Genomic DNA, 25986 nt, shown 5'->3' with positions numbered 1-25986 from the left:
GAAAATTTGTAACAATCCTAGACTGCAATCTCCCAATCCAGAAGTAACTGGCAATGTCATTGCAAATTACTTCCGGTGGTACTTCAAATAGGTGAACCATGTGAAGTGGTACGGTGGAGGGCAAATGTTGAAAAACACTGATCTAGAGAGAGCCATAGTCGTATGAAGATCAATGCTGGGCTGAAATGTTAGCCATTTGTACTTGTACAGAAGTCCTAGTGAAATCAGTGGAACTCTTCAGAGTGTTGTCTGTATGTCACACAGTTGTGTAGAGAGGATTTTACTCTGTTGATCATGTTTGTCCATTATTATTATGCACTAAAAAGTACTGCAACTTAAAAAATTGTATACTTTCTGTTTGAAAATAAAAATTCTATATGTAGAATACATTATGTAAATTTGCCAAAGATTTATGTTGTTCATTGTTCTGATCTGACTCTGGTTTTCATTGAGTCAGGGACCAAAGAAGACATGTTGGAATTTACAGAATGTTCAATAGGAGGTAATAGGAGCAGGGTATAGCTATATCTTAATGCCATATTCCCTTTGCCTTGCAAGCACCCACTTGGCTGTGCCCCTCATCTCTCCCTGTTGATGTTGCTGCTTTGTGTTTTAAGAAAAAAAGATAGAAAAAACTTCCAGTAAACTATATGTACAGGTGTGCTCCTGTTCTGTTCTGGAACCCCTCACAGTTAAGTAAAACTGTGGATATGGGCGAATGCCGCCTCCTCCTCAACCTGTGGAAGGTCATCTGAGCCCAACACAGCCCAGCCCCTGAGGGCTTCCCTAGGCCTCCAAATGCCTTATAAGGCATTAAAAATGTCACTCCCAGTTTCTCAGTGAAACCAGAAGTTGTGTTTTTTTTTAATCTTAAAGTTTAGTCTGAGCCTGGCAGAGGCTATGGATGGATGGAAGCAACTTCTTTTGGGCTCAGGGGTGGGGTGTGGGGGCCCTGTGGACCTAATCTGAGGATATGGGGTCCCCTATTTTTGAAAAGGGAGAGGTATAAGAATAGGTGGAAAAGAAATTGGGATACGGAAAATCATGTTGTGCATAAACAGTCTTTCTATCATTGCTGATTTTAAGTCTTTTCTTACAGCTCAGGTTCTGGAGCCTACCTTCTGAATTCCTCCTTCTGAGACTGCATTCTCCGGTTTCGGGCAGACCAATCCTGAGCTGCCTGGAGCGCCCAGGCTTGGCAGCACCGAAAAGGGCTGCCGTGGAATCCTGCGCCTCCCTTGCTACCGTGGGAGGCTCCTCGGGAGAAGCGGACATTCGTCCCCTTTCCCCGAGTAAGATAAGCAGCCCTGCAATGGCTCCCCACAACAGAGCCGTGCCGCTGACCACAGGATTGGGCTCTAATGCAGTTAAGGCTTCATGTATTATCAGCACGCAGGAAAAAAGTGAAGAACATGTATAGCTAGAATGGCTATTTGTGGTGGTGGGTTATAACAGCACACATAAAATTTTTACGCAGAAGTTGGTTTAATCCAGTGAAAACTGGATCCCTTTGTTTATCTAAATTGTATGTTCATTTAGAGGTCATACGGTTGCCGTTCGTGACCAGGTTTCCTTCAAGTGTCAGAAGTGTCACCAAAAGTGGAAGTGTGGTGTTTGCTAATATGCTGTGTTGCCCACTAAAGTGCTGAGTAACTAGCAGCTGTGTGATTAACACCGGCATCATTGCACTAAGGAAGATTTCATGACTGGACTTTTTAATTTTCTGCATCCTCATGGGTCAGAAAAGGAAGATGTCCTGGTCACGCAGTTCGTTGTGCTATCGAGAGAAGTGACATGACCCTATAGAAATGACTCATTTCTAGTTTGAGACTTGCAGATTATATGTATTTGAAATGTAAGGATTTAAATGAATATGCAGTCAGCACAATGCTTTTTGTGGTTTCTCTGATTCAGTCTCAGTTTTTTTAAAGAGAGGTGCTTGTTTTGCTGATCAGTTGTTTGCCTAAGCTGTAATTTTAAAAAGTAGTATTTGTTTCACAAAAATACTGGCAAATGTAGGTGAAACATGCTTTTGCATATTCTGCCCAATAAACCTTTCTTCATTGACATAAATGTGAGCTGCTAAGCTTAGACTGACATTTGCATGATAGCTACTCTCCTGCTTCATGTCAAGCAACAATGTCATTAAGATAAGACAATAAGAGTCCAGCAAAACTTGTGGTTGTGTTAGAAATGTAACAGTAATGGGCACAAAATCCCATTTTCTCTTAGATTTGGAGTCTGAAAAACGTATGTAATGCAAGCTTCTTTTATAGTACTATTTATTATTATTATTATTATTATTATTATTATTATTATTGCAGTTTATGCTGTGTTCCTATTTTGGCATTTTACTGTTTTGTTTTTTGTATACCGCCTTGAGTGCTCTGTCTTACTTGGAGGGAAAGGCAGGATGTAGTCATTTCAATAAACTATCTTATAAATGAACACTCAAAAACAGACTGTTAATGTCTACCCCAGGGATGTCAAACACATTTCATGCAGAGGGCTGAAGTTAGCATTCATAGTACCTGCTGAGGACAGGAAGTGACATCATTAAGCAAGAAGTGCTTAATGATGTCACTAAACGGATGATGTCACTTTAAGATATCATTAAGCAAATGATGACCTGAAAAAAGCACTTTGACACATAGAAACTTTTTAGCTGCAAATGACAGAACAGAAAATGTGCAAATCTTGTTTATATTTTCAAGATATGAGAGTACTCAATTATCAAGCTGGGAGAGCCCAATTATAAAGGGGACCAGATAAATTGCTTCCAGGGGCCACATTTGTCCCGCAAGCCTTATGTTTGACACCTCACTCTACCCTGAAGAGTTGTGATTCTTCGAAGTCTTCAGTTCTTCAGAGTTCTTTCATAATCTTTCTACCTAGGATCCTTTTACTAGAGATGCCAAGGATTGAATTTGGGACTGTTTTCATTCAAAGCAGGTGCTCTGTCACCAAATGAAGTGGTACCTGTTCTATATTTTTTTTTAATTGAGTTTTCACTGTGACCATTTGGTTTATACATTACTGTTGTCTAACTGATATATTTTCCCGATATTGTTGAATTCTTAACATTAGTGGTGGACTAAAAGTACTGGGGAATCTAAAGCTACATTAAGAAATTAAAACTAAATGGGACTTTAGAGTTTGGGAGCAGGCCGCAGGTTTATGTGATTACTGTCTTCAGAAGGCTAAATGAAACTGGATAAATTCTTAAATTTAGCTTAGAGAAGTCTGATTATATCTGGGATTTTAAAGTTGGTTTAGGAGTGTACCCAGTTTGGTTTTAACACCACGTAATGACAGCTGTGTGCAACCCTAAGTATTGGTAGAGAGGGCAAGGAGTGAGATGCAAAGAGTGCTGCCATTACATGGCATGCTGCTGATCCCTAAGTCTTAGTTTCAGTGATATTTTTCAGGCTCTGGGGCCTGATGCAGTGCCTCAGCCTGCATCGTGTGCAGTCTCCAACTGCACCAGTCTCCAAACTGGAGATGGTGTGTCTGGGAAAAGCCCTCCCCGTCCCAACCAGCACTTACTGTACTTCAGGGCACTGCTTCTTTTCTAACTCAATTGCTGCACTTGCTCTGGGCAAGTCATTTCTGCCCAGACACCCTTCTGCACAGTTTACTGGGATGCTGGGCAATAGAAATGACTGACCAGAGCGTCCCTGTGCAGTGATCAAGTTGAGAAAGAAGCAGCACCATGGTAGAACAGTAAGCGGGGGCGGGGGGGAGGGCCTTTTCCAAACCCTGAATCTGGCCTGTCAGGGTCAGGGTTTGGAGAGCCATGGTCTAGACTGAAGCAGGTATGAGAGAGAGAGGTTGCTGAAATTTAGATCAGCCTCCCCAGTGTTACCAAATGATTCTGCTAAATGTTGTAATGTGGTCAGATAAACCACATTTTGCTTTTCTTATAGTAAATAACAATTGCACAGAAGCGCTTCAGTGACCCTGGAACAGATCCTGTTCAGGTTTTCAATTAAAGATATTTAGCTGTTTTCATTTTGATAAAAAAGTAGAGACAAAATTTCAATCCAGATAAGATCCCTGTTGGCCTCATGGGGGAAAAGAGGTTACTGTCTGAGCAGCGGGAACCCAGCCAGGTCTCAAAGTTTAGTGGTGGGGAGGAGGGTTGCCTTGTCTTCCTTCTTCTACCACCAATCTCCTGGCTTCTTCCGTGGGCCTGGCCCAGTCTTAGGGGAGCTGATGCGGAGTAGCGGATAGCCTGGCTGGAGACTACCTCATCAGCCTTGCGTGCCTGATGTGACCCTGGGGCCTTCTCTTCCTGACTGGATCTCCCCCATCCTTGCGCCATGGCTATAGGGAAGCCCTCATCCTGTGAGGAGCAGAGGTTCTGATGTCTTCTCTCTGTTCTGTCAAAGATGTGCTCAGAGCTCTCTTCTACTGCATCTACCACCAACCTGCTGTCTTCTGGGATGTGAGCCCTTCCCCAAGACTCGACCCATCTTTGAGAGGATTTGCCGGAGACTAAGGCTTGTCCTTGATAATCTGCCCTGGTGGATTGGGGAATTGTGGGTGGGTTGGACATGAATCTGTGTCTTGGTGGTGCAGTGCCAGTTACTGCTCCCCTGATAGGGATTTGATGGAGTGTGTGCAATCTCCAAGGTGTTGTGGAGAGTCTGGAAGGAGGCAAATGTGAACATGCCATGTAACAGCAGTTCAAGTTGTATGCCAGAGTAACACTAGCAATTTCTTCTAGATCATGTTCAAAATCATGAAATGTATGAATTACTGGCAAAACCAGGCCAGCTTCTAGATAGCTTCTGGTGTATAGAGGGTCCTCTGTCAAGTTATTGCATTGTAAAGACTATTGATTCTCTTTATAATGCAGTAGAACTAAGGACAAATGTATATGATGCCATCACATGTCCCATACATTTTTTTCAGAATGTGTCATGAGAAAAAATAATCCTTAATGCATCCCTGACACCTTTTTTCTTGCAGTAATTGTACCCACCCTCTGAAAGCACCAGTGTTGTCCTGTGAAATGAGGCAAAGCTTACTAGTTCTGCTGTGAGTCTGTTTCTTTCCTTGATGTAGGCTGTTGTGAAGTTGTAGAATAAGGGAAGGGATTGAACATATGGCTAGCTGCAACTGCTGCTTAGTCCTGTAGGACAAGTGCCATGTTTGGGGAGCAGGAATACATTGCACAGGCTCAAAAATGAACACTTTCCCCAGCTTTCAGAGTATATGAGAAAGCAAATTTGTAGTTGGACAAATTTCTCCTTTCACACACTTCATTTTTGTGAGTGGGTGGTGTTGATGTAGGGGAGAGAGAGAGTGTGTTTTAACTATCCTAACCAACTGTGTCTTGTAATACAGTTAAAGAAATTATTTGAGTATCAAAAAGTTACAACTCTTTGCCGGCTTATCATGTAACTTTTCAGTGTATTGAAGAATTAGTCTCGCCCTGTCTAAGCTAACAGTCTCATCCATTTAAGTGATTGCAAATTTCATTGTGCCTTATTACAGAGGCCTGTCGCCTGCATGATTGCGGTAAGTGTGTCACATCCTCTTTATTTCAACTTTGCCCTCCTTAGAACTGGTGGCAGGCTCCTATGGTTTCCCACTAACCAACAGGGAGTGGCTGTAGAAACCTCACAACTTGTAGATCTGGTTCTCAAGCAAACTTTGAGACCTTATTGGACTTGGCTGGAAATGCTTTGATACTGCTGTTATCAGAGCAGGATTTCTGAACATGGTCTTGAAGTAATCTTCATTCCAGTTCTGGGGACAGTTGTAGCTTTTGGCTCAAAAATAATGAAGTTGTTTTCCAGGTATTCTTTTTCCTTTTTCATGACTGTTGTGTTTTTTTTCCTCCTCATACAATGTTGTTTGTATTTTTGGGGTCACACTTGCCAACCTTTTGGGCCTGCTTATCAGCATTGGGTACAAGGCCTCTTATTTATCTTTCTTGAGCGGTTTAATACTGGCAAAGGAAACTTAAAATGTAATAATTGAACAAGAAAGTTCAGTTTTATGAGGGGAGTCTGTAACATCTGAGTCTTCAATTCGTTAGCCTCCAACCTCACTAATGCTTTTGATTTTAGTCTAGATGAGCATTTCTCAATGTTTGTCCCCCCACTGTACCACTTTGCAGGGTCCACCTTTTCAAAGTACCACTGGACATAACTGGTGATGATAACTTTTGGATTGGGAAGGCCAGATGCAACATGACAGACACCTGTAAGAGGCTCAGGGTGGATAGGAGGGCTTTATCAGGAGCACAAAAAGCACATGCTGGAGTTCTGACTTTCAAGCTGAGCTTCCTACTGCTGCTTGTCACAATGCATTACTGGTCTCACTGCCAGGCAGCAGGTCTGGTACCACTGGTTGTACCAAGTACCACTGGCTGAGAAACACTTGTATTGATATCTTCCACCCCCCCCCCCGCACCAATCATTATAAAACCATAGGCCTATTAATGTAACCTTGCAGTTTGCTTCTTGCCTTGTGCAAGTAACACTTTCCCCTGGGCAAATGTCCAAGTGACATGTTGCTCTTGCCAGGTTGGTTGAACCATACACATATCTGCGGTAATTCTGTCCTGTGTTAAGCAGAAAGCTGTGCTGATAAATATAAATTTATATTTATATTTAGATAAATGAAAGATAAATGTAAACTTTTCTATCAGTCCTGTCATTTGATAGGCAGTATTTATTAATCTTTTGGAGAAGCAGAGCTTCTGCAGGCTCTGTATTCTCTCCTGGCTATATTCTGTAGAGTGGAGGTATAAACCTTTTCATACAGCAGGCTGAATAGCATTAATGGTACCCACTGAGGGCTGGAAGTGACGTAGTTAAGCAGATGATTGCCAGAAATAAGCACTTTGTTCTTGCATAGGAACACATTAGCTGTAAATGACAGAAGTAGAAAATATTGTATGTGAATCTTGATTTTGTTTTCAAGATATGGGAGAGCCAGTTATCATGCAGGATACCCTTTCAGCAGCATTGCATCTGCTGAGACATCACTTCTTAGTTCAGCAGCTGAGAAGTGAAGTGACACTGCTGCAAATGCGGCACTGCTGAAATGGTGGCCTGCATGATAATTGGGCTCTCCCAGTACCTTGGCAGTTTCTCAATTGCGCATCACTTTTGGTCTGCCTATTCCCCCTTAGTGTTTCTTGCCTTCTGAGACCTCCTTCTGTCTCTTTCTCCCAGAGCCTCAGCAGAAGTGGAACTGCTGAAAAGGTGGTGCTGGGAGAGCCCAAATATCACATGGGCCAGATAAACAGCTTCAGTGAGCTGTGTTTCACCCATAGGCCTTATGTTTGACATCCTATGGAGGCTTTTACCTAGTTGTCTCTGTTCCTCTCCTGTAATATCAAAAAGCAGGATGCTCTTTATCCCTTGGAGTGCAGAGGGCTTCTTTCAGTCCACATAACTCACCAGAGCTAAATAAAGCTAAACCAAAAGTGACTCTATTTTTAAATTTAAAATTTAAAAAATTGGTAACCCTTAACTGAGGGTTCCACTTTGCAAAGTTAATTGGAAAGAGTGGGAAGAATAGTGGCTGGTTGAGTTGATAAAGATCCATTAGTGTTTATACCCTATCATTACATCAAGGGAGAGGATTTAAGCTACAATGTGGTTTGGACTGCAATCATCCCCATTCATACCTGCTAATATAACATCAGATATACAGTATATGCATACCCTCACATGATTCCTCACCCTCACAACGTAGTATATTTGTTTGCACATAGAATGCCTAAGTGAGTAGTATACCTTCTTTGCAAGTAAATGCCATAACTAGGGCATGATCATTCTGAATAAAACCTCCACTCTGTCTTGCCATTTTTACTTGGCTATAAGCAGAACCATGTGTTTCAGGTCTGGTTGCATGAAACCAGAATTGAATTCTGGATTCATTTGATGCATCCTAACCTTGGGTGTGTGTATGGGGGGGATGAAACCAGGATCTGTTTATGCCTCTGGGAAACTACAGATTAAAAAGGTATAATGCCACTTGTTTTGTACCTCTAGTTGAGTGTACCCCAGATACTAATAGCAGCAAATTCGTCATAGCCAAATCTTTCTTCTGCGGTTGGATGAAAGTGCCATACTGCATATTTTTATTTGCTGTGTGAGGCATCTGCAGAATTTCTACTAATAATAATACTGGTATTTATATACCACCTTTCTGGTCATTGGATTACTCCTCTGACTTTATTCAAGGCACAATCCTAACTAGGTCTACTCAGAAGTAAGTCCTATTTTGTTCACTGGGCTTACTCTCAGGAAAGTGTGGTTAGGATTGCAGCCTTAGAGAGATAACATTATACTTGAAGAAATGTGGGTGCTGATTTGTTGAGAAGATCAGATTTGCTATGCCATTTAGATGCTATACAAAATTTGGGAAGGGCTATAACTTAGAGGTAGGCAACCTGCAGAAGGTCCCAGGTTCAATCCCTGGCACACAAAAACTGTCACCTGCAACTCAAGAGCTGTTGGCAGAGAGTATTAAAACTGAGTTAGATGGATCAATGGTCTCGCTCAATATAAAATATTTTCCTGTATTCGTAAGTAGCTAGTATAGCTCCATTGGTTTAAATCAGCGGAGGAATTTTTTTGTTCAGATTACAGCCTGATCCTACACTGTGCTGGCACTTGGGCTGCATGGCCTTAGCTGCATCCAGTGCAGCTCAGGAAGTGGCTGGAGGTTGGAGTAAGGGATTATTTCCCCTTACCCTGAGTAAAGCCCAACCATCTCTATTGGGCTTCTTGGATCCGTGCCAACAATAAAGCTGGTACAAATCTAAGAAGCCCCGTGTAACACCAAGTGTTCAGGGAGGAGATACTGCTCTCTTCTTGGTCCTGTTCTGCCCTCCCCCTGTCCAAAATCCCCCCTGAACCACCCTCCCCACGCCACCTGATGCAGGGATCAGATGCAGCACTGCCAGGCCAGCATCCTGAGTAGCCATGAACATGCCTTATGACATGTCTGTGACATTCTGAGCCAGCATGGGGATGACCACACCAGGTCAACTATGGGTTAGGATTGTGCTGTTAGTTGCCGAGAGCTAATAAACATGGAAGTTTAAATTCACCCACAGTCTATGAGTAAAGTCACATTAGCAAGTTTCCAGCCTCTGTTTTTGCATATTTATTCAGAAGTGAGTTCCATTTAACTCAATGCAAGTTTCTCCCGTGTAATTATGCATAGGATTCCTGATCTAGATAAATGTCCTGACATTTATTCTTATTATGCACACTTTTGAAACTCTTCTTGCATTGAAGTAGATAAAGTTCTATTGCAGACAGCTAAATTTTATACCAGGAATATAAATTCATCCTTCCTAAATTATGTGAAGTAAGTTATAGAACAAAGATTTTCAACATTTGTTCACCATACCACTTCACATGGTCCACCTATTCAAAGTACCGCCAGAAGTAACTGGCAATGACACAATCACCAGCTACTTCTGGGTTGGGAGGCCAGATGTAAAATGACAAACACCAGTCAGAGGCTCAGGATGGACTGGAGGACTTTTTCAAGCAAGGAAAAACCTGCTTTGGACTTCTGCCTGCTGAACCTACTACTACTGTTTGTTGTGTTGCGTTCCTGGTCTTGCTGCCTGACAGCAGTTGTCCAGGGTTCCCGCAAGTACCACCAGACACCACCTCAAGTACCACTGGTGGTACCCATACTGTTACAGAATATGTGCTTATACTTATTTGTATGTATCTATAATTGTAATTTATTCCTAACTTAGTTTGCAAATATTTTAGCATAGGGGAAGTTAAAAGGTTTACTTGATCCCTCATGAATAAAGAGGCAGGTGAGGGTGAAATCAGTCATGTGAGAAAAAGAATTAAGTGAGTAGAGAGGAGGGACAAGTAGAACTTGGCATTGGGAAGAAAATGTGGGGAAATCCCCAATAAGGAAATGGGGGGAGGAGGTCATTCTAGTCTATTTACATGAACTCAGTGTACTTCCTTCATTGTAAATTACATTTATTTAGCTGGCCTTCCCTCTTGTATTCTTTTAATCTCATGACAGAGTTAATATAATCCATATATGAATGACATAACTTCATAGCAGATTATCATGTACAGAAGAAGTGTGTGAAATGCTTGCAGTGTAGCTTCTATATCTAGATTTTGAGGGGAAGTGAGTCATCAATTGTCAGTAGTTTTACGGATTGTCACTCCCTTTTCTTGTGAGCTAAAAGGTGAATTGGAATTTTCCAGGTACAGGACTTGGGGAGTGGGTGGGAAGCAGGTCTGAAAATGCGTGTGGGCTTGGATCTGGACTGAGGGAGGGGTGAGACAGGGTCTCAATTCAGAGCACAAAGTTCATACATTTCCTTTGCTGTGAATTGCTGGGGGGGGGGAGGATGGAGAACTGTTAAAAAAACACACAAAACACTTCCTTTAGCAAGCAAACATCCAGAGTACTACTTCTGGCTTTGTGTTTACTATTTCTTTATTACTTGTTCTTTTTATTAATGTGAAATGTTAGATTCTCTCCAGCATGGCTTTCAACACATTTTTGTGTGCTTGCCAAGAACACTGTGTTCTGTTAAGTCATTCAGTGACGTTGCACGCTGGCCTGCAGCCAAGGAGGGTCAAGTTCATTCAAATAAGTTTCAGTGTAGGCTCTCACTGAGTGAGGAATGTCAATTGTGTCTTTGCATGATATGCGTTTCTGTCATGGCAAATTCTGCAACAAGAAAGCAATGAAGGTATTTTTAAAAAGTGAGGGGGGGGAAGAGGAATGACTTGACTTGCATATTAATTCAAAATACATTTCTTAGAAAATAAATAGGTTGGACCTCATGTTTTGGATAGTAAAATAAATCCAAACAAAATGGCTTGGCAATTTTCTTCTTTTGCTTTTTCCATTCTTGAGACAATGCAAGAAATCCACAAGACTTTGCCCCGGCACTGAGTGTTCCATGGTTGTCTCAGTGTTCTGTCTCTGCTTGTGATAAAAATAGATCCGGGCTCATTCTTGGGCATTTGTTTGTATATGTTCTTAATTACTGCCCTAAAATCCAGGCTTTCTGCTTTAGTGTGTGTTTGGGGCTACATAAATACATGCCTGTTTTCATATGTTAAATTTTCATTTTTAAAGAACTTGGTTCATGTCCCTTGATGAATTCCTCCTCAAGGGTGCACTGTGTAATTGTGGAAAAAATCAGACTTTATTTTCTTGCTCCTTCCCCCTCCCCTCCCATTTAGGGGGACTGCTGTTGCTTCTACTTTGCATAGCATTTCCTTCCTGTAACCCTGCCACAAATCACATTGTATCCCTGCCCCCCTCCTTCCTCACTTCCAGTAACTGCACCGTTAGCAAGAATCTGGGAACCACTGGCAAAATTATCTGTTTGACAAGCCCATAAAGCAACTAGGCACAAGACATTTGTTAAAATAGATATAAAGTCAGGCTGCTGCTAAGCCATCTCCAAAACAACTGTTGATATACGTACAAATGGAAATCATCCACCACCACCCCTTTATCTCTATAATTTTTTTTTAAAAAATGTTTACTATTCATTAATAAAACCTCTGGAACAATTCCATTTTTAGAAGGGGGTTGTGCTAGCCTGAGAGAATGAAGAAGAGAATTAAGTAGATAATTGACTGAAATTTTCTGTTTCATCTGGTTTCTTTGCCAACTTGTTTTTTTGGGCTTATGTATCAGCTCTGGGTCTTGGCTCATGTAATGTTTAATTTTTAAGGGAGAGAAACAGAGTTGTACCAGGTTCCCATGGTTCAACACCCACTCCTGAACAACTACCTGTCGGAGCTTGCTCCCTTATCTTAACTATGTGGGAGAGTGGAGCCTGATCAGCTTGGTGCTCATCACTAGGTGTCACTCGGTTTCAGTGATTTTCCTGCATCTTATGTTTTCCTAGCAGAAACGTAGGATACTTTGCCTTGTTTTCTTCTTTTCTGTGGGGAGGAAGGGAAGAAGGAATTTTTATTGGTTTTCTGCCAGTAAAAGTTGTTTTTCGTTATTTATTTGCTAGCTGTCCTTACTTTTAGAGGTAGGTTTCATTTTCTGGTTCAACAGTATAGGTGCTTCTTTGGCTTCAAAGTAGCATTTATTTCCCAACGTATTCTTGCATGTTATCCATACCATAGATCAGTAGTTCCCAAACTTTTTTGACTGGTGGCTCCCTTGACCTACCTGGGCCATTGGTTGTGGCTCCCCATTAGGGCTGCAGTATTATACACTGTATAGGGTGGTGGGTTTTTGCAAGGATTCTGTGGCTGTCCTGGCTGGTTTCTGTGGCTCCCCAGGGAGCCATGGCTCACAGTTTGGGAACCACTGGTATAGATGGTTGTTACTAGTCAGGTGGTAGAACAACGCTTGTACCACTTCAGATTCCAATGCCCATGTGATTTCCTACGGAACAAGATTCCTACATGATGAAAACTAGCAAGTTGAGGAAAAGCCTAGCAAAAAAATATTTTAAAAAACCTGGCAGAAAAAAAAACAATAAAAATTCCATTCCTCCTCAAAGAAGAAAACAATGGTGTGTGTGTGTGTGTGTGTGTGTGTGTGTGTGTGTGTAAACATGTGGACTGCAAGTCTGTCACTAAGGGGAATAAGTTTCACTGAACTCAATGGTGCTTATTTCTGAGTAGACAGTTATAGCATAATGCTGTTAATTACATGTGACCTCCCCCACCTGCATTCTAAAGTGGTAAAATCCAGGCACAGATTTCTCCCTTTGCCATGCTTCTATGTGCAAATTAGCTCATAGATTTTTTTGCTTTTTTGCATATCTTGATTTTATTCAGTCAATCAGCAAGCTGGTTTACTGCTAATCTTTTGGAACCCAATCAAGGTTTTCATTGGTTCCTTGCTGATCTGTGTTTGCTGCTATAAGCCTTTTTGTTGCCACTGTGACTGTTTGTGTACAGATACTGTTTGTTTCTTCAGAAACTGTCATGCCTGAGGTACACGTGTACATTTTGGGATCTCCTATCTAACCAATTGCAAATTTTCAGAACATTCCACTCTGTGCCCTGGAGAAGCTGAACCTCAGAAATGTAACCAAACTTTCATCCTGGCCTAGTTTGTTGTACCATTTGGGTGCTTTGCAGCTAGGAAAAGCTGTGAAGATTAAAAATTAGGAAAACAGAGGGAACTGGTCTTTTCTCATCCAGTGAGGCTTCTTTCTTCTTCTTGTATCTATTGAATTGTCAGGACCCTGACCCTGATCCACTAAAGAGGAAACTCACTCCCACTGCTCCAGATAAACAGTTGTCTGTTTTCAATCTTCTTATTCCATTGCCTCAAGAGTAATAGCTTGGATTTCTGTCCTTTTTTTCTGTTCTCTTTCTTCTACTACTGCATAAATTATGGTCGTGTAGAGACAAATACTTGTTTATGTCAGGATAACTTGGGGAACTGTGGTTGTCCAGGAAATGTTGTGGAATGTGGTGCTTGTTTTTGATTTTAATTTTAGTCAACTTTTCTGTTGTTTGTTTCTCAGTCTTGTGACTGCTCTAACTTTCAATTATGGAATTTTGAACTTCTTGTCACCTTTTTATTTTCAGGGTTGTAATAGGACTACTTTTTAGAGAAAGTGGTTCTATTTTGCCTTTGTTGTAACTAGGAAATATTTAAAGTGGGTTCTTGATTCTAGTTTGCTTTCAAGAAACACTTTGTGATTTCATTCTGATATATGTAGAACTGTAAATATTTTATATGATCACTCAGTTCACCTGTTGTAGGTGGTAAATCAGGTGGTAAAAGAGTGGTGAATGGTTGAGTTTTACTGTTTTAGTGACTACATATGTGAGGTGTTGGAATTGTGTATTCTGGATTAGAGACTGTATGCTCATAAGAGTTTAGTTATTCCAGATCAGTGGCGTCACTAGGGTTTGCGTCACCCGGATGGGATGCCAGTGTGTCACCCCCCATGCAGTGGGTGGGGCAACAACCCAGGTGGTGGGCGTGGTGATGTACCATCGCCCCACCCCCACTGGTTTTTTGGCTGTACCTTTTGATAGAATACAGATATGACAATGCGGTTTGTTTCATTGCATTCTGCATGAAATTACACATTGATATATAACACGATGGTATTATTCCTCCAAACTGTGATTTTGGTCACTAGGGATGTCAACCCCCCAAGGGTGTCAACTTACAGACACCTTATTGCAGCAGTTCTAAAACTTTTAGCACTGGGACCCACTTTTTAGAATGACAATCTGCCCAAGACTCACCAGAAGTGATGTCATGGTGGAAGTGACATCATCAGGCAAATTAAAATAAATAAGTATAAATTAAAGTAAAACAAATAATTAAATAAGCAGTAGCCAGCCCTGTTCCACCAAGTGAATTTCCTCTGTAGTCTGCCTGCAATGTCCCCCCCTCCCAATCAGAAAGGTTTTCAGCCCTACCCAGTGCCCAGTTCAATTTAAGAACTTCTGTTTAAACCAGATCACTGTCAGGATCCACCTGGCTTTGCAGGTCTCAAAAAAGTTCATCTGATCAGCTGAAGCCTCTGTTTTGATCCTTTTTAGTGGGGGGGGGGAGGCTGCCTTCTGGAGCACTTGTTTAGCTGCAGGTGCATAGGATCAGGACCATTCTGGTAGCCTTGCACTCTCCTTCACCTGATCTTCCACACCAGCCAAGGCACGTTTGCTTACTCGTGAGTAAACGCAACTGTGAGGCTTAGTTTTGCTTTCCATAGGGCTCAATTCATGCACCTGCTTGGAGGGAGGGACTTTCTTCTCAGGTGTTTTTGGGGGCTGCATTAATTGGATCAGGACCATTCTGGTGTCATTGGGTTCATCTCAGCCTGCCCTTTCTGATGGACTAAGGCAATTTTGTTTACTTGTGAGTAAACATGCGATACAGCTCACTTTCACTTTCCATAGGGATCCATGCATTTTTTGTTTTTGGCCAGAACTTTTGATAGAAAGGAGACATTTCACTCTGGTTTTTTGCATTGCGTTCCGCCCAAAATTCCACATCCAACGGTACATAATATGATGGGGCTACTCCTAACCACCGTGATTTTAGTGCGTCACCCCTCCAGTGCGCATCACCCGGTGTGGCCCGCACCCCCTAGCGATGCCACTGTTCCAGATTTCTTAATTAAGTGTAAAAGGGCGATGTTTGTGTATTATTAACTAAAGACCCATAAACTAAATTGTTTAGGACTTAGGTATGTAAAGGACAGTTTCCTCCCATGCGGATCTGCCCATCCCATGACATCCTCGCAGGTGGCCCTGTTGCGGGTACTGTAGGTTTTTGTCATTCAGTTGGCCGTGACCTGTAGCAGGGCCTTTTCCTTTCTGGCACCTGGCCTCTGGAACTCTTTTCCCTTCTTAGTATTGCCACCACTCTGCTGGCCTTCTGCAGGAGTCTAAAGATCTTTTAATTCAGGTGTCACCAATTTCTCTTGGCTCCTTTTATTGCATTGATTGACTTCAACTGATCTTATTGTTCTATCTTGTCTTTTATATGTAAGCTGCCTTAAGTTACTAAAAAGGTGGATTTTAACTCTTCTAAATAAATTGTCTAATCAGACAGGATTTCTAGTAGGTGCTCTTTGCCTCGGTTCATCACAGTTCTAACTATAGGTAAGAACTCATACCATGCTTTAAGCTTCTAGATATACAAGAGGCAAATGTTGCTTAGAACTGCTTGTCTGCTTTTGTTTCTCTACTCAGGACATCTTTCCTCTCTACTGTGTATGCAATAGCCCTGGAGGCACAGCTGATGACCTTAACTATGGTTTATTAATGGCCTGTAAACTTGGACATGTTAGCACAAATGGTGGTTTGCAAACCAGCTTCAGACTTTGATTTCAGTTCTTAGTTTCAGCCTCAAATAAACCATAGTTTTGGGAAATCTCAGGTTCAGATGATAAAACAAACCATGGTTTAGCTGAATAAGCTACTGTTTTGCATTACATTTGAACCCAGCCCTTGTAAAATGTCTCACCTGCAGAGCCAATTAAATGTCTCTTCTTTCAACTTAGCATTAGACTGCAGATACTGATATTATTTTTTAAAAGGGAAGGAGTTGGCACTCTATTCTGCATGCCAAGAAATTGAGTTAGCCGTACCCTGTTAAATGGATGTCCTTTTAAAAAAAAAGAGAAACAGAACCTGGAAAGTGTTTACTTGCTCAACCTTGCTTAGGGAGAGTAGAATACTGTATATGTTCGGACTTGTATGCAGGAGTGAGATTTTGTCAATAACAACCTTAGTTGCGCTGTTGTGCTAAACTATAGAGAAGGGAGTAAAGGATGTGGGTGGGAAATCAGGGTGGTGGTGGAGAAATCCAGGTAAAGGGGAACAGGGAGAGAACTGAATTATTCGTGTACTTGGAAGAAGGCAAAATTATACAAATTCCAAGAAAATATTGGTTCCCGTAAGCAATTTGTATTCCATTATGATACTTCTTAAGAGGAAATAATACAGCAACCACCAAACCTTACAGTAACACAGAAATAGCTTGTAATGGGGATAAGAGACTGTTTTAAAGCCTTGCTAGAAACCTTTGGGCACAACTAAAAATGTTGTTCTGGATTAAGTGATTTAAGTAAAAATTCTTGAGGCAGCTTACAAGAACTAAAAGATTTTAAAAAGTTAGAAAAGTTTCATGATATTCAAAGAATGATAAACATCAATTAGAAAAATAAAAATTGTTAGTAAACACTTTAGATGGGGCAAATGGAAAAATATTAAAAACTTGGGCCAACTTTTTAAAAAATCCTCTTGGCTTGGTGCCTAAAATTGATAAAACTAAGCACAAAGTAGCAAACTTGGTGAGAACATTCCAGGGTTCAGAACACATGTCAGAGGAGTTTCCATGGTTTCTACCTACCTTACTTCAGACTGCAGAGTACCTGGAGAAGGGCCTCTGATGATGATCTCAACTGGCAGACAATTTCATGTGCTCATAGACTGCTTTCTTAACCCATAAAGAAGCCGTTAAATTAAAGGGAATGACTATTAAATGCCAACTGCCTAATAAAATTTTCCTTAAACAAAAGTAGGCCTTGAACAAAATGTTACATACTCCCCACTGTAATGTCTACCCTTCAGGAAAGGGGCTCGGGCAGACTCATTCCTTCTCCTTGTCTTACACAGGTTTTTATTCCTGCCCCCTCTCACCACTGCCACCTTCAACATTAGATGGCTCTTGGAAGCCTTTGAGTATGCTTAGTTCTCAGTGGGGTCTTTAGGTGGGGTTTTGTTGTTGCTTTTGTTTTTGCTTTTCAAACCTAAGTAGAGGAGTTCTCTAAAGATGCTGAAATTGTGTCCAATGAATGGCTCTGTTTTTGCTTTTAAACAATCAAGTATTCAGTCATGTGAGTTCACTTTTATATAGACAAATATTGTACAAGTTTTGTGCTAAGATCTCTCCCTGCCCTTCTGTTGTGGAGAAAAACAGATGATTAATGTCTCAGCTGATACCTTTATGGGTCATGACAGAATTCTTAATCATGGTGCCTTGAGCTTTCCTCGCTTGAGATCACTAGTCATGGTGTACCTCTCATTTTAGATTAGATTAGCAAATCTTTGTTTTCATGTATCGTCATATTTATGCACCACTAAGGGCACAATCCTAACCAGGTCTACTCAGAAGTAAGTCCTGTTTTGTTAAATGGGGCTTACTCACAGGAAAGTGTGGTTAGTATGGCAGCCTAAGAAACTTAAAACAGTAGTGTTAAGCCTTGCCCTCACAGAGAATGGATATTTATAAAAATGTTAATTATGAAATACTGTGTAGTATGTATAGTTACATCTATAATAATTGCATCTTCTATAAGTGAACCACCTTAAATTCTTCTTTGTAGTCTCTGTACAGTCCCATATATTGGAGTTTTGTGGATGTACAGAATCAACTTTGGAAGCTTCCCGGAACTGCTTTGAGTATTCCGTGCCTACTCTCAAGGAGGAGAAACTCTGTGCATACTGAGTGCTTCAAAGTCAGGAAGAATGCCCAATTCCTTAGTTCCTTTTCAACTGTTGCTGGAAGACCACTATTCCATTTGTCTTTCATCCTTCAGAAAGTTTTAAGTGACATTAACCTTGATTTTCATCTTTATTCTCTACTTTTGGTTTTGTTTTTTTTAAAGTTCTATAAACTTTCCCTTCTGCAGTATTGACATTGATGGTAGTTCTACAAATTTGGACACCAGTGGTTCCTTTGGTTCTGAAGGTGATGTCAAAAGTACTTATTTTCCCATTGATGTCAGCAACTCCTCTTGCTGGAATATGGAATCAGATTTGGAGTCAGAAAAATCTACTTCCATCATCCCTTTGGAACTTTCACCTGATAATTGAGTGGAGAGCAGGAAGTCAGTTTCTCCAATGGAGGACCTAAAATAACATCTTTAGGATGGTCTTTGTGCTGGGCAAGAAGTATGGGTATTGGGTGCAATATATTATTTATTCACTATAAACTTTGCCCAAGCAGAGGAGCAACATGGTGTATATGATTGACCTTTATCAAGCACTGTATCCTAGACAAGTCAAGAGCTGATGCTTTGTTTAAGTGTGTTGATCTGCAGAACATCTTCCTGTGAATCATCTCAACTCACTGAACTCAACTGGTTCAGGGGGGAAGCTAGATAATCTTCACTTTGTGTGATTATACAGAGGCCATGAAGGAGGGGAACATCTATAGTTCTTTGAGTGGTCAGCTTTGTAAAGTCATGTGACCCATCTAACCTTTTCCTCCGCAAGTCTGGCTGCAGCTTGAAAATCTCTATTCAAATGCTATTGTTTGAATTTAGGGAAAGGTCTTGAAAGGAAGTGAGGTGTTGGGTGTTCTTCTCACCCTCAAGCCACATGCTGTGCAAAGGGTTTACCTGACTCCAGTGCAGGGGCAGAATGCTCAACAAAACTTTGGAAGTTTCTGAAGAGAGCCAGGATAGTATAGAGGTTTGGGAGTTGGACTTAGACCTGGAAGATCCAGGTTCAAATGCCTGCTCAGCAATGAAGCTTTCTGGGTGACCTTTGGCAGGTTACTAAAAAGGGTCCTTAAAAAGGGAAGGAGAGGGGACCCAGGAAACTCATAGGCCAGTCAGGTAAGACTGTCTATTCCAGATAAGATGGTGGAATGCATCATCAAAGATAGAATCTCAAAACACATAGACAAACAAGCCTTACTGAGGGAGAATCAGCATGGCTTCTATAAGGGTAAGTCTTGCCTCACGAAACTTTTAGAATTCTTTGAAAAGGTCAGCAGGCATGTGGATGTGGGAGAACACATGGACATTATATATCTGGACTTTCAGAAGGCGTTCGACACGGTCCCTCACCAAAGGCTACTGATAAAACTCCACAGTCAGGGAATTAGAGGGCAGGTCCTCTCCTGGATTGGGAGCTGGTTGAAGACCAGGAAACAGAGTGGGTGTCAATAGATAATTTTCACAGTGGAGAAAGGTGAAAAGTGGTGTGCCCTAAGGATCTGTCCTGGGACTGGTGCTTTTCAACCTGTTCGTAAATGACCTGGAGAAAGGGCTGAGCAGTGAGGTGGCAAAGTTTGCAGACAACACCAAACTTTCCCGAGTAGTGAAAACCAGAAGCATTTGTGAGGAGTTCCAGAAGGAAACTGGGAGACTGGGCAGCAAAATGTCAGATCGTTTCAATGTAAGTAAGTGTAGAGTCATGCACATTGGGGCAAAAAATCAAAACTTTGCATATAGCCTGATGGGTTCTGAGCTGTCTGTGACAGATCAGGAGAGAGATCTTGTGGTGGTCGATGGAAGTGTCGACCCAATGTGCGGCGGCAGTGAAGAAGGCCAATTCTATGCTTGGGATCATTAGAAAAGATATTGAGAACAAAACGGCCAATATTATAATATATAGTTGGCAACCTTCAATCTTGAAAGACTATGATATCGCGCTCTGAAAGGTGGTTCTGGAACAGCGTCTAGTGTGGCTGAAAAGGCCAATCCGGGAGTGACAATCCCTTCCACACTGGGAGCAAGTGCAGTCTGTCCCTGGCCTGTCTCCCTGGCTATGAGCCTTCCTTCTTTGCCTCTTAGCCTCAGACTGTTGGCCAAGTGTCTCTTCAAACTGGGAAAGGCTATGTTGCACAGCCTGCCTCCAAGCGGGCCGCTCAGAGGCCAGGGTTTCTCACTTGTTGAGGTCCACTCCTAAGGCCTTCAGATCCCTCTTGCAGATGTCCTTGTATCGCAGCTGTGGTCTACCCGTAGGGCGCTTTCCTTGCACGAGTTCTCCATAGAGGAGATCCTTTGGGATCTGGCCATCATCCATTCTCACGACATGACCGAGCCAACGCAGGCGTCTCTGTTTCAGTAGTGCATACATGCTAGGGATTCCAGCACATTCCAGGACTGTGTTGTTTGGAACTTTGTCCTGCCAGGTGATGCCGAGAATACGTCGGAGGCAGCGCATGTGGAAAGCATTCAGTTTCCTCTCCTGTTGTGAGTGAAGAGTCCATGACTTGCTGCAGTACAGAAGTGTACTCAGGATGCAAACTCTGTAGACCTGGATCTTGGTATGTTCCGTCAGCTTCTTGTTGGACCAGACTCTCTTTGTGAGTCTGGAAAACATGGTAGCTGCTTTACCGATGCGTTTGTTTAGCTCGGTATCGAGAGAAAGAGTGTTGGAGATCGTTGAGCCAAGGTACACAAAGTCATGGACAACCTCCAGTTCATGCGCAGAGATTGTAATGCAGGGAGGTGAGTCCACATCCTGAACCATGACCTGTGTTTTCTTCAGGCTGATTGTCAGTCCAAAATCTTGGCAGGCCTTGCTAAAACGATCCATGAGCTGCTGGAGATCTTTGGCAGAGTGGGTAGTGATAGCTGCATCGTCGGCAAAGAGGAAGTCACGCAGACATTTCAGCTGGACTTTGGACTTTGCTCTCAGTCTGGAGAGGTTGAAGAGCTTTCCATCTGATCTGGTCCGGAGATAGATGCCTTCTGTTGTAGTTCCAAAGGCATGCTTCAGCAGGACAGCGAAGAAGATCCCAAACAAGGTTGGTGCAAGAACACAGCCCTGCTTCACGCCGCTTTGGATGTCAAAGGGGTCTGATGTGGAGCCATCAAAGACAACAGTGCCCTTCATGTCCTTGTGGAAGGATCTGATGATGCTGAGGAGCCTGGGTGGACATCCAATCTTGGGGAGAATCTTGAATCTTGGGATCATTAGAAAAGATATTGAGAACAAAATGGCCAATATTATAATACTGTTGTACAAATCGATTGTAAGGCCACACCTGGAGTATTACGTGCAGTTCTGGTCACCACATCTCAAAAAGGACATAGTGGAAAAAGGTACAAAAGAGAGTGAGTATGATTACTGGGCTGGGGCACCTTCCTTATGAGGAAAGGTTATGGCGTTTGGGCCTCTTCAGCCTAGAAAAGAGGCTGGGTGAGACATACAAAATTATGCATGGGAAGGATAGGGTGGATAGAGAGATGCTCTTTACACTCACATACAGCACCAGAACCAGGAGACATCCATTAAAACTGAGTGTTGGAAGAGTTAGGGCAGACAAAAGAAAATATTTCTTTACTCAGCATGTGGTTGGTCTGTGGAACTCCTTGCCACAGGATGTGGTGATGGCATCTGGCCTAGATGCCTTTAAAAGGGGATTGGACAAATTTCTGGAGGAAAAATGCATTACTGGGTACAAGCCATGATGTGTATGTGCAACCTCCTGATTTTAGAAATGGGCTGTGTCAGAATTCCAGATGCAAGGGAGGGCACAGGGATGCAGGTCTCCTGTTATCTGGTGTGCTCAGGGAGCCCCCAGTCTCCAATGAGCATCTGGCCCTCCGGAGATTTGTTGGAGCCCACATTGGCCCGATGCAACTGCTCTCAGTGTGAGGGCAACTGTTTGACCTCTTGCGTGAGCTTTGGAATGAGGGCTCCCTCCACTGCTTGTTGTTTCATGTTGGTGATACAGTAGCGGCAGCAAAGGCCAGCCTTGCCTTATGCAAGGCCTTTTATTATTATTAACATTATTAACAGTATTTAGTATTTTATAGGTCTTGAGCTATTGCAAGAGCTTCATTCATTCATATAAGTTCATCTTTAATATATTCATTTATGTAAACTTATGTAAATTTATTCAAATTTAAATGTAAATTAATTCTTCCCCCCCCCGGCCCCCGACACAGTGTCAGAGAGACAATGTGGCCCTCCTGTCAAAAACTTTGGACACCCCTGATGTATACTAACTAAGATCCTTGGAGAAAGGGCACAATTAAAATGTAAAAAAAAAAAAACAAGTTGACTTGTGCAGGTTGGGTTCAGGCTTTGGTTTTCTGTGTTTGAAAAACATGTATGTTGTATTTACATACAGATGTATATTCCATGGAATTGGAACAGGTCTACAATGAGAATTAATAGATTCACTGTTAAGCAACAGTCTTCACTGTAACTTTTAAAACTGTTGTCAAATGTACACTTATTTGGGATGAAGCTTCTGTTTTGAACAGCATTGCCTGTCTCTCTATTTATTCACATTTATAGAATTTTATAACTGTTCCACAAAGAGTTCTAAAATCAATTTTTAACAATAGTTTGCTTCTCATGAGCAGGCTAGAACTTATCTACAAAACAGGTTCTTTAAATGTTTTTTCCCCCCTGTTGCAATTGGAGAAGGCTGTCACTTGGTGAAAAAGCAGTGATACAATCAAAATGTTCATTGCCAGGCCGATAAGGGGCATGAAGCCAAACTGTGGGGTTTGCAAGTCTGTTTTCCGGTTGCTTTTCCTAAAAGATAAAAAATTAATCTTTTACTTTCTAAAAATATTTGGCACATTTTGATTTGAGCCTGAAGAAAGATATGAAGAGTTAAAGTTGAAGGCTAAAGGTTTAACAGTGTAAAAAAAAAATCAAAATCTGGGAGGCAGTGCAAGCCCAGCTATTTACTGTTCTTTTAGTCAGCTAGGAAAAATGAATCTACAATTCCATGACTGGGACATAGTTTAGCTACCTTAATATTAATAATGTTATAACTTACCACATACTCAGGTGTCTCCATATTACCATATGTAGTGAGTTAAATGAGGATGAACATACTGTGCAAAATATGTATAAAGTAGTTTTCAAACTAGTTTGGTTAATTTGAATATTCCTTTGTACATACATTTCTTTGTTGAGCAAAAGCATTTTGTGCAAGAAGATACAACAGGCAACATTTTCAAATGGTTATATCATGTTTTGCATATAAGCAACAAATTATGCTAGGCCTATATTGAAGCAGATGTCCTAGACTCCCACACTTCTGTGCAATCAGCTGTAAGCACTGAGTAGGCAGGCCTAGCATCCTATGGCAATCTGTGTTGTTGGTCATTCAAGACTGACCAGTAGGAGCTGTAAGGAGTGAGTATTTCTCCCTTTGTTGATCTGTCTGCACCATATTGAAGCACAAGGAGGAGGTCTATCAAATGATTTTACTTCTGTGTGTGACCTCCGTCGCTTGACGTCTGAGTAGTTTTGGAACATATAATTCTGTTCCACAACTTCCCCTTTGAGGTGAATTTGCAATTTCCCTTGGAAGAGAAGCTTTTGATTGAGCGTATGGTCCTTAATGTATAACTTTTTTCTTTCAAGCTCTGAAATCATCGCAACACAACAGACATATAATGGAAGAGGCAAGTTACCCTCATGCCATGTTCTTGGGCTTCTTGAAAGCATTTGGTTGACCTGTGTTAGAAATAGTATGCTGAATAAAATGCTTTTCCTCCTCCCCACCTGACCCGGCAATGTTCTTTCTTTGTTCTGAGCTCTGCTTGAATTTCATCACTTGCTAAATTGAGGAACTGTAGACGGAAATGGCTTGGCTTTTGCTCCTCAGTAATGGGAAGTAGATCCAGTTCTACTGTCCTAGTGTCAAATTCAAAAATACCCAAATTGTTCTGAACACTCGTAGTAAGTGCAGAAGTACTGGACAAAGAAAACTTTCCATTGTAACTTTTTTCTGTTTGAGGGGTTAGAGGGGGGTTGGAGGGTGGGGTGGAAGGACAGCGAGGAAGGAAAAAAAATCCCTAGAGCTCATTTACTGAAAACATTACATAATACTTACAGTAACGGGCAATATTAAAGCTGATTCATACTTGAGTTTATTCTCTGAGTGTCTTTCTATGGAAAAAATATATGTTTAATGGAGAGCTTATGGGAGGGAGGGATGGAGTTGAATATCAAGGATGAGAACTCAGACTTGGAAAATGGTGCGGATAGCTTTCAAAGTTATCAGATCTACCGGAGTTCCTTGTCCTTAGTTCTGCAGACAGGTGATCAGCTGCTTCTCTGACCAACTTCACTATGGGGCATTATTGAAAAAGTTATATTTGAGTTCAAAAACATAAAGTAAGCACATTTTTAAAAACCTTATTTCTGTTATAGAAATATATGACAACCAGTACAGGGCTGTATGGGGTTCCACTGTGCACACCAGGGAAATTGGCTAACCCCCATCGAGGGTTGTGCATCGTGCTCAACAGGTGATTGTGGGGGACAGGAGAGGACTGAATTACGGTCCTTCTTGCTACAATTGATCATAGTTTTTCTGTTGCATCACAAAGTAACAGGACCAAGAAATAACTTAAGAAGAGTTAAATTTATTTGTGTATGTGAGTGATATCTGTGATTCTTTCTAAAAAGCATTCTGTTTTTGACCTTTTTAAGTACAGTATACTGTTCTTGTAATGCAGGAACCATTTAGAATATGGTGATACACAAGTTGAATTACTTGTGGTAGAAGTATATCTTATAGATGCAACATTATATATCCTGTTTTAATTAATACAAATTCCATTTATATTGGAAGCTTTTCCTGCAAGTATTCCAGATAAAGGTGTTAATTCAAGGCAGAGTCTTTGGAAAACAAGCTCTTAGTAAAAGATAACCTGGTTGCTATTGGAAATTATTGTTTTGGAGGTAGGGGCAAAAAGTTCAGGATGTGCTCTTATGTTGTTATAGATTGTAATACATTACATTTTTTGAAAATCTATTTTAAAGTCGAGGGCCTTGTAACTTCCATTGCATTGGACCTGGATATATTAATTCTAAATTTAAGTGTGCTGTTTGTTTTGTGACACAATTTAATATTAAATCTAACATTTGGCATTTTTTGGAATTCAAGAGTACAGAGATTGAAGGCTATAGTCTCCAACTATAATTGATTTGTAGCTTATTAAGAAGGACTAAATCAATTAAATAGCAGTCAATTTAGAATCGGAGTATTATGGAAGAGTCACTGGAAGTGAGGTGTGTTTGTAACTCTCTGCTTACCATGCAGGCAACAGTTCCGTTCCTATGGCTCATCAACTTGCCTCTGTATGCCCTTCTTGTCATACTAGGACTGCACCCACCTTTTCTAACATAGAAGATTTGATGTTGAAAGCCAGTGTGCTGTAAGGAATAGAGTGTTGAATTTGGGCCGAAAGAATTGGGTTCAAATCCCAGCACAAACACAGAGTAAAAACCCAGTCTGTCTCTCTTAGCATAGCTTACCTCACAAGGTTATTGTGAAGAAGAAATGAGATATCTCCTCCTGTTTTCATAGTCTGTCTTAATATTTATTGGATTCTAGATAGCTTCTGACTATAAGAGGCAATAGTCTTACTTTTGGCTGCCTCTGTTCTACTGCCAACCAGAAGGAATGTCTGTAATAATTTCCACTTTCAAGTCACTGAAAAAATGTGAACCGTGAGATTAGAGTAGCAGATCTTACCTTCCTTAAATAAACATACCATGATTCAGGCATAGGAAATAAGAGGCTATGGTTGAGAACCTTAGTGGACTCATCTCCTTTCCAAAATGATAAACCCAGGATAGTGGGACAGTCTAACTAAGGGCACAATCCTATACATATCTACTCAGAAGCCCTATTGCGTTCAGTGGGGCTTACTCCCAAGAAAGTGTGGATAGGATTGTAGTTTTTGAATCTCTTGGGAACACTGGTAAGCCCTAGCCCCACTCTGCTGTGGGCTTACTCAGTACTCTGACAGTCCATCATTATTCAGATCCTGGTGTG

At 41.4% G+C, this 25986-nt stretch overlaps 1 protein-coding gene across 2 annotated transcripts in view; it reads left to right on the top strand.

The window, feature by feature from the left end:
* The window catches only part of SPIDR (scaffold protein involved in DNA repair), a 244523-nt gene that overhangs the window by 47113 nt on the left and 171424 nt on the right, over window positions 1-25986 (top strand). Inside the window, exon 1 of one of the 2 annotated variants that reach the window (XM_066623673.1) lies at window positions 10662-10720. The exons of the other annotated variant lie outside the window; for it this stretch is intronic. Coding sequence (XP_066479770.1) covers window positions 10676-10720 — 45 coding nt within the window. The 5' untranslated portion in view covers window positions 10662-10675. Of the gene's footprint in view, window positions 1-10661; window positions 10721-25986 lie in introns of those variants that run through there. 2 annotated transcript variants of the gene reach the window in all.

This window comes from Tiliqua scincoides, chromosome 4 (genome assembly GCF_035046505.1).
Source record: "Tiliqua scincoides isolate rTilSci1 chromosome 4, rTilSci1.hap2, whole genome shotgun sequence".
Lineage (NCBI taxonomy): Eukaryota > Metazoa > Chordata > Lepidosauria > Squamata > Scincidae > Tiliqua > Tiliqua scincoides.
The sequence above is the reverse complement of the archived record's forward strand: the minus strand, read 5'-3'. Positions and strand labels throughout refer to the sequence as shown.